We start from the raw sequence: 9,270 nt of genomic DNA on the forward strand, positions 1-9,270 counted from the left end.
ATAATTGAGGTATCATGAGGTTACTACAATTCTCTAGGAATACTAGAAAATGTATCTGGTGCCAGAAATGACTAGATGTTCCCAAACATTCCTGGTTTATAGCACCCAAGTATCTTGGTAATTTTTTCATGATGTCACTAGCTAGTCCCAAACTGTATGCATGGTTCTGGCTGCCATGGGGAGTTTTATTAAATAGCAAATATCCCATAGTGCCCTGTTCACTCCTGTTCCTTACATTATACTGTATGTCTAGTTCCTCACACCATAGGTTAACTGATTCTTATTTATAGCTCCATATTTGGCTTTCAATTGTTATAATTTAATCAATCCTGATTGGAAGAAATTGTCTATCACATACTAAAAGGATAAGATCACAGGAAAAAGTTTTCTCTTAGGTTCTTTTTCCTTACTCATTTAGATGGACTAAAGTTATCTTGCCCTGACTGGTTCTTAATTTAAAAATAACTTTTTAAAAAATCATTTGACAACCTGCTTAATTGCCAAAAACATGGAAAGCAAGTTTAATTAATTCTTTCTCTAATCAAAAGGCTCTTTCATGATGGTTTTAGTGAAATAATATCCGAAACTGCCCAAAGCCCAAGATATTGCACTGCAAATCCCACTTTTAAACATTTTACAATGTTTAGAAACAGAGGTGAAGTTTGGCTAGTATCCAATATTCCCCAGGTTACATGGAAAGGAATTTGCTTAAGATGTTTTCTTTTAATAAAATTTCTTATATATCATATACAACTCTCCTTTGTTTGACCACACACTGTATTTTATTAAATGAATTGTTTGTACCCCTATTCTTATGATGGAATCAGCTAGATAATTTGGACAACTTAAATTTGGGGGGGGGGGGGAACTATTCCTTTTCACTCATAGCAATTGTGCCTTGAACTTTCCAGTGGTTGAACTTTTGAAAGTTTCTGCAAAGATTCCAAGGCAAGTAACAAGATCAGGACACTGCAGATGACAGGGAAACAGTTTATTTGGATAACAGCATTGTTATTATCAGATTAGCAGCCAGGGAAATAGGTTGAAGTGTGTTACAAATGAAAGTACGGTAACTCAGCAGCAGAAATAGGTGAGACTCTTCAATCAAATCAGAGAACATTCAGGAGGCCTTCTATACATGTCAGATTCGCAGATTAATAGCACAAATATATGGAGGATTAAGTAAAAGTACATCTGTACTTATCCTAATGATAGTGAATAGGGGTTGGTTGGTTGTTTCGAAATGGTTACCTGCCTTCGATGAATAATACTATTATTTTTATATGCAGGTTAAAAAAAATAATTCCAAGACCCAGAACTGAAATTGTGAAGTTATCTCAGCCCATACATCTTTTAATATTTTTCAAGAAGGGTACTTTGAGACAGAGACCATAGCACAGTGATATATCATGCACTTTTCATACATATTTTTCAGTGATTAGTGGCATATCCAATCTGTAAAATGTTAAAAGAACAAAAATAGACAAGATTTTGTCATAAGGAGGTTCCTACATTCCTATGGTATACTACATACATAAGGAATGAAGCACATTCCTAGATTTACTTCTATGTTAGAGCTTCCCCTACAGTAGGGGTAGGCAACCTCGGCTCTTTTATGACTCATGGACTTCAACTCGCAGAATTCCTGAGTCAGCATAGCTGACTCAGGAATTCTGGGAGTTGAAGTCCATGAGTCATAAAAGAGCCGAGGTTGCCTAACCCTGCCCTATAGGAACAACTTATCTTGAGTAAGGGATGGTTATGAACTACCATTTTACTTTTCTCACAAGAATACCTTGGAATATTTAATGGAGTTTTGTCCAATGCAATGCATCATGAAATAATGACAACTTAAAAAAATAAATTAAAAAAATTAAAATGGGTTATACTTTGGCAGTGGTTTTGAAGATTTACAGTCGTATCAGGGCAATTCTTCAAGGGTGCCAGTTACTGAAACTAGGTCTTAGTGCAAATATGAAAAAAATACTTGCCCTTAGTCCCAGTGATATACCACTATAACCAAACTATTCTTGACATTTCTAGCTCGAAATACAAGGGTAAATATGAATTCCTCTCCATTATTTAAAGTTTAATTTCCAGGATGTATTAATCTGTCCCTTATACCTCCCGTTTAATTTTAAAAATTTAATTTTAATTTTAATTTTTAAAAAATGGAATAATGCCGAGTATTTTGGGGGGCAGGAAGACTTGTAGCATGATCGTGCCAACTTAAAAGTAATGCCACTGAGTTGAATAGAAGTTACAGCTGAAAATTGAAGTGACAAAATTGCAGGTTCAAGGATATATTTCATTTAAAGCCATCACAAGTCACCAATTGTGGTCCTTCTACTTAAAACATCTGTAAGTTACATATTTTATAAATTTTGTTGCATATATTTAATGTGTATACGTTTGCTTGGGGTTCTTTTGTGGACTATGAAAAGGGATTATCCCAAATAGATAAAATAAAAAAGCTCTGTGTAAAACATTTAAGGATTTGGCCTGATGGCACAACTGTTAAATTCCACATGATCCATAAACAGGACAACAGTATTGTATTGCTAGTAACACATATATTAGAATCCTGAAGACTCTAATCTGCTTGCTCTTGGATACAATAGTGTCAAAAATAACAAAATGAATGTTTCAGTTATGTGGAAAAGCATCCTGTAAGATTTTTTTAAATATATATTTACAGGAAATCTAAATTTTATTTTATGCCATTTTATTTTTAAAGCAATCTAGAAATACTCCTTAAAAAATCTCTTCCCCAAAGATGGGAAAACGTCTTGCTTAGTTTTGGATAGATTTTACCCTTCATCTTTTCGCTGCTATTGAACTATAATGTAATCCAGGGTAGTGCATATGCCAAAGTACCACATTTTAAACAAAATAAAAGATATAATTGCATCTTGAAGGGCCCTTCTATCTCTCTACATTTTAAAATTGCATGGTTTAAAACATCACCATTTAAAGGTACTCTTGAAAGACCAATCAATAAGCCTATTGTATAAAAAGAAGGTATAAGAGGATTACGGATTAGTCAGGATCTTCTTAATATAAATACTCTGGATTGGCTATAAGTCTAGATAGAAGAAAAAAGCTATGGCTATTCTTTCAGTATTACTGCATAATTATTTCAAGGATAGTGCTCAAAATCTTAATTTAAACTCAAAGAATGGTGTTGGTTGTAAGATATATTACATCTGATAAAAACATTTACCTACAATGTCTATAGCAATTTTGGCAATGTAAATTTGATTATGTATTAGTATTAGTAAGATGGATACCTTTTTAAATAACCAAGTTTGGAGTATATACTGTATGAAAAACTATTTGTTATATGGACGGATAATCTTGTATATCTTGAGGGTGAATACTTTTTATTTTGTTTTGATCTACTACAAAATGGGTATTCATTTACAAATTACAATATCTGGCCTACTTTGCCTATGCTCAGAAACCTAAGCAAGGTTGAATCTAACTAGTATGCAGATGGAAAACCAGGAATAAATTTCAGCTGTGTAAGACTGATTAGGTAGTCTGAAAAACAGTATCTTACAATAAGATACTGACAAGCCACTTTCATACTACTACCGGTGTCAAGAAACAGGAGTTGAGCGTTTACCTTTAAAAAAGCCAACCGCACCAATAAACAGATGATTTCATGGGACATAAATGAGTTCTGAGAAGTGCTGTCTGATACAGAAGAGAGGTTGGGTGGAAGACACATGATACAGCCACTTTGCGAAAGGTCTGAAAATGTAATGCTCGGATAGAAAATGCCCTGAGAAGCCCTATTTGCATTTCTTTGAATTTAATCAAAGAAAGTCAGCATATACATAAATTAAACAACACAATTTGGAATATAATGCAAAGATCATCTGCTTCATGGAATATGAGTTGTGAACAGACAATACTCCTACAATCCATTTGAAAAAAATTGATTAAAACAATTTAAAGAGTAATTTCTCTTGTAAAGAATATCTAGGATTGCTGTATTGTAAACATTAGCATTTAATTCAAGTGGAGCCATAGTATACAAACATACATCAACTTTAGTCAATATATCTTATTTTAGAATATATTCCACATCTGAATAAAAAAGTTTAAATAATCTTCAACACATGTACAATAATGGGACCCTATCTTTCCAGTGAAATATGAGTGCACATTAATTGGTTTTACTCTCCACTGAAATATGAGTGGACATTAGCTAACTGGTTCTATCCACTGCAAAAATATTTTAAGTAGCATACTTGCAGTTTCATCTCAACCAGTTCTATGCAGTAAGGAAAGATAAGTGTTGTATCTAAAGATGAACAATAACTGTTCACCCTGTATATTTAAAAAAACATATTTAACTAGTGTTAATATACATTTTTGTGCGTTGGTAAAAAATAAGATGTCTACAATTCTGACAGCATGCAGAGAATTGATAGGTTCTTACATACATCCACACACACACACATATATATTTATGTTACAAAATTAGTGCAAAATCAGGAAAGAAGTGATACAATCTTCTCTACAATTGCCACCATCACATGCACTTGTGCAGTTTCCCAGGAATTATAACAAACTCTTTCAGTAACTGGCCAGGGCCAATATACATCATTCTGAGTCCTCAAAATCTGGAAACTTTATACTTGGCTGCCTAGTTATGCCTGCTAGTTGAGGCAGAAATTTATCACCCTGCCTCCCAAAAAGTTATAGTAGTCAACAGTAAAATTCTAAAATAAAGTCCCTTTCATTTTCTTATTTTTGCATTCTTCTCTTCAAGACACAAAATTTTATACTGCATCCTACGCTTACTACTGACCTTAATATACTCCTTTACAATTTTAAATCTCCCATACACGCTCTCGCTCAGACACACACACACTCCATTCTTGTTTGCAATCTTCTTTAGCCCTTTCCAAATGCCTATTTCCCCTTTTTCTGGTTTTTTGTTTTTTTTGTGTTTTTTTTTACTTCTCACCAGAACAGGCAGGCAGGCAGGCCATGCTTTCCCCCTCCCTGATTCAGTGCCCCCAGCTGTTGACTCCAATCTCCTGTTTGTAGCGGTTGGTGAGTACATTGGCCTTGCGGGTAAGTTTGGAGAGCACAGTGTGAAGCCCACTCAAGTGATAATGAAATTGCTTCTCTAAATCCTCCTCCGCCTCCTCATCTTCAGGGATCCCTCGGCTTATGTCCATGGCACCAGAGCTCCCATTCAGCTTATCCTTCTTCCTTCCAGTGGTTTCCTCATTTGCCTGCTGCAAAACACCCCATTCAATGTCATTGCGAATGGATTTGAGCAACATATAGTGACTATACATATCTCTGCAAGAACAATAGGTACTGCCATTGGGAGTCAACTGGGCCTCCCTTTCTCCACAACCACCCCCTGAATCCAGTTCTTCCAGCAAGAGAGGCACATCCCGAAGAAGACTGGGCACCATCACAGTTTGGTCCATGTTGTTAACAGCTCCAATAAAGCGGTTCATTGCATTGAAGAGGGAATGTTTTTGGCTGTAAGAGTCACAGATCTGCATCATCTTGATTGCTGGGTAAGGTGCACCGTGAGCAAGCAAATTCTCCGACTGTGATGGAAGCAGGAGAGAAGTAATCTTAAGGAAGGTCTAGCTGGTTTAAGATGGAATCAGCGAGAAAAACTGCTGCCAAGAGTTAAGTTTGTTTTCCAAAAAAGGAAGACCACCACCGTTTTCCTTTTCTCTACAATATATTCCCCCAAGGATTAAGCGGTATTTCTCCAACTTTCTTTCTCAAATGTTAGGTACAGTGCAGGCTCAGCGTAAGAAAGCCTCTGCTGCAAGGAGTGGCTGTAAAGGAGAACAAAAGATGGCGATTGAGACCAGCCCCGTGTCTTGCCCCAAACCCTTGCCGCATCAGCTCTGGCTGGTTTGAGCCCTTGCCTTTCATCAAGTTTAAAATTTTAAAATTTACAGTTTTCTTCATGGTGCTCCTCCTCCAATTTATAATCGTATTACTCTCTTGCTAATTCATAAAATAAACTACCGAAGGAGTAAAAAAAAAAGAAAAAAGCAAAAAAAAAAACACCCCACCCTCTTCTCATCCCGACCTTCACACGTACCGCCAATGCGATTCCCTCCCCCACCGCTTCCCGAATTAAAGTGAGCACGTTTCTGTAAATACACGGGTAAAGGAAAAGAGTTATAAGCACAACCGAAGCACCGAAAGAACCATTGTCCCCATCTCTCTACACGCGGGAACAAGCAGCAGAAGCTCACTCGGGTATTTCTCCTCTGTGGCCATTTCACCTCCTCCTCCTCCTCCTCCTTCGTTTCAACGCTAGTCCCTTTTCTTTGTCGAGGACCCAGCGCAGCAAAAGCACCTCGCTCTCCTTCGTTGGAAAACGCTTATTTAGCCACAACAGGCGCGTCTCTTTTTTTTTTTTTTAAACAGCGCCTTTGGACTTGCCAGCTCCACCCAGAGTAGAATCCCGGCTCGGCTCGCATCTGCTTTCCTCTCATGCAAATAAAAAACTTCCTTCAATGCAAAAAGGCGCGGGGGTGGGGTGGGGGGAGTCTGAAGTAACTCTTCTCCTGCCGATCCCAAATGCATTACCCGCAAGCCGCGAGAAAACCCAGCCTCCGCTCCATTCAAAGCAGCAAAACGGAAGGCAGCCGAGGGAGCGAAAGAAGCGCGCTGCCGGCCCTGCGCTCACCGCGAGCTTCAAAGGGCTGCCTTACCTATGGCGGCTAGCCGGCTCCGCGGGCGTCCTGATGCCTTCCGCAGTCTTTCAGTCCGTCCCTATCACAGAGCGGTATTTATAGCCCGTATGTTAAAATAAGCTGTTTCCAAGGGCCACCCCCTTGCAGTGAAGCAAGGGAAGGGGGAGAAAGGAGGGAAAAAAGAGGCTTCTCCGCTTTCCAAGTGACCACATGTAATACCGGATTCTGCTAGCTAGCGAGACCGACACGCAGCTCCGCCTCTTCACCAACATCCACCGGGGAGGGCTCTATGCGCACTGGTGTTGATTGGAGGAGGGGAAGCTGTTCAAATAAGAGCCTCTCACCCCCGCTATGTGAGCCGAAGGAAACCTTTGCAGCATCCCCCCAAGCAGGAGTTAGTTAGCTCGCTCTTCTGCAGATTCTCAAGACTGCCGTGGAGAGGAGCGAATAACAACAAACGCGACTGGGTTTCCTCTCCTTTTACAACCCCGCTTGCGGGAGCATCAATAACTCAATTCTCTTCCAGCTTTCCCCCTCCCCGCCCCCCCCCGCATCGCGAGGCAACCAGAGTATTTTATTTTAAAAAAAAATGAAAAAAAAACCAGGTAATTGAAACCAGCCTCCCAAATGCTGCGTGATCGTTGCCGAAAAGCACTCAAAAGGATAAAAAAAACAAACGTTGGTCACTGTTAAAAGGCGGTTACGCCTTAAAACAGAGCAAACGAAGTTCCGCAGCAATTGGAAGGCGGGACGTTTTCTTTCTTTCCCTACTAAAAGCTTTCTCCACTCCTTTACCGTTTTCTTGCTTAAAGGCGCCTTGAGGAGGGCACCGTATTTGTAGTGGTCTCTCACCAGACTTCAGACCCCAAAGCTTCCGTTAGGGTCAGGGTCAGTCTTAGGGCTTCTCTGACACGGTAACAACAAAATGTAGGTCGCCTGTAGTGAGCGACCTACTAATCACACCTGGCTTTTAAAAAGCTGATGGAGTCAAAGGGTATTATCGCTCTGCCTCAAGACACCTTCCTCTTAAATTCTACTCAGCTCCGCGAATTGCCCCGCGAACTATTTCTAGTCGGTGAAAAAAAAATTGCTCTCTAGGCGTGAGGACGTTCCTCTTTCCTCGAGTTCAACTTCAAATCGAATAGGCAGATGTCTGCGGAACCACTTATGATTACAGTATTTTAAATAAAATGCAACTCTTCTGGGGGATGGATGGCCTACTACTAACTCTTTCCTAGTGCTAGTTTCCCAAAACAGCTCATGGCTTCCCGGCGGTTTTTATCCCGCCGGGGAAAAAAATTGACATCAAGAGTACGAATGACCCGACAAAGGTTTGGAGAATGTATTCAAATTGTTTTTAGGCAGATTTTCTACGATCAAAGTGCAGCTAGATGACAGAACACGCGTATAGATTATTCCCTTCGCGAGGGGCGTATTCCATTCAAGTTTAAGCCTTTATCGCCTTGGAATAGTAGACAACGGATGGAAGGAGGGCGCACATTTCCTCTTAAGTATATACTTTTACTAGAGGATGAACCTTGTGTACGTTTTACTCCAGTTAAGTGTGCCTAAAAATTTAGCATGGTTTTTCAAGTTTAAATATCCTAGAGACAAGGATCCAGATTGATTTTCCCCTCTTATCATAATATTACACCCAGGTTTTAGTAGCGCACTTAAAAAAAATATATCCCGTATCGATTTAACCCGATGAACGAGTGAGATATGCGTTATCGGCAATAGGAAAGTGGTGGCCAGGTTGTTTTTGTCGCCTTGCAGGGCTATTTCGAAGGTCGAAACTATTTGCTAGATTCGGATTGCAAGGTCGCTGGCATGCCATCGCTTTTCAAGCCTCGGATGCGTGAACACGACTCTCACCGTTGCAGACGTTCTACTTCCGCGAGCAGGCCAAAGCGGAGTAGCCTGAACAGTACGCAGGCGAACGTCTACAACTTTTCTCCCCTTCCGCCATCCAGAATGAAAAAAAAATAAAGACTATGAAACCTCGAGAAGACCCGAGTTGACACGCGATACTTTTCGGGGCAAAGGAGGTCACGCACACGCATAAAACCTCCCAGCGCTGCCTCCCGGAGTTGAGCCCCGTCAATGACCGACAGTTACCGGCCTGCCGGGATCACCCCACAGCCTCACCTCCAGGTTCAGCCAATCACCGTGCGTGCTGCTAGTCAGACTCCGTCCGGATATGCTAATAAGCAAGTCTCGGCAATGCCCAATCAGAAATAACATTTCCTGTCTCTTTCTGCTCCAGCGCCCGTGGCAACAAAGGAGTGGCAACTGAAAGAGCAGCGTGAATATCTCGTGGCGGGGAGGGAGAGAACGGGAGCGAGTGTGTTGCCCTGGCAACCTATAAACCACAAAAAGCCAAGGCATTGGAACATAATGACTCCCTATCTTTCGCATACTTCATACCGCTTTCTCTGGAAAGGGGGAAAAAAAAGAATAAAGGTCTTTACTTCAAGTCTTGCAGCATGCCGCAATCAGAAAATTGCATCATGTTGCAATCAGGAAAAATGACTACCGTAGTTTGTTTCTGGAAAAACTCCTCTAACACGTT

General features: G+C 40.2%; 1 protein-coding gene across 4 annotated transcripts; it reads right to left on the reverse strand.

Moving 5' to 3' along the window:
- Positions 1-4,945: 4,945 nt before the first annotated feature.
- MID1IP1 (MID1 interacting protein 1) lies at positions 4,946-8,866 on the reverse strand. 4 transcript variants are annotated; one of them, XM_081327952.1, is made up of 2 exons: positions 8,847-8,866; positions 4,946-5,825 (listed from the first exon to the last, which is right to left on the reverse strand). In XM_081327952.1, exon 2 carries the CDS (start codon positions 5,538-5,540, stop codon positions 5,025-5,027), a length of 516 nt encoding a protein of 171 aa, XP_081184078.1. In that variant the 5' UTR covers positions 5,541-5,825; positions 8,847-8,866; the 3' UTR covers positions 4,946-5,024. The 4 variants fall into 4 exon arrangements, with proteins under 4 accessions (XP_081184078.1, XP_081184079.1, XP_081184077.1 ...); XM_081327953.1 differs by lacking the exon at positions 8,847-8,866 and adding an exon at positions 8,574-8,593; XM_081327951.1 differs by lacking the exon at positions 8,847-8,866 and adding an exon at positions 6,717-6,939.
- Positions 8,867-9,270: the final 404 nt, after the last annotated feature.

Source organism: Vipera berus, assembly GCF_964194415.1.
Source record: "Vipera berus genome assembly, chromosome: 4".
Lineage (NCBI taxonomy): Eukaryota > Metazoa > Chordata > Lepidosauria > Squamata > Viperidae > Vipera > Vipera berus.

What these genes read in the sequence shown, in the direction of transcription:
- MID1IP1 (XM_081327952.1), bottom strand. Translation starts at nt 5,540, where the DNA reads ATGATGCAGATCTGTGACTCTTACAGCCAAAAACATTCCCTCTTCAAT.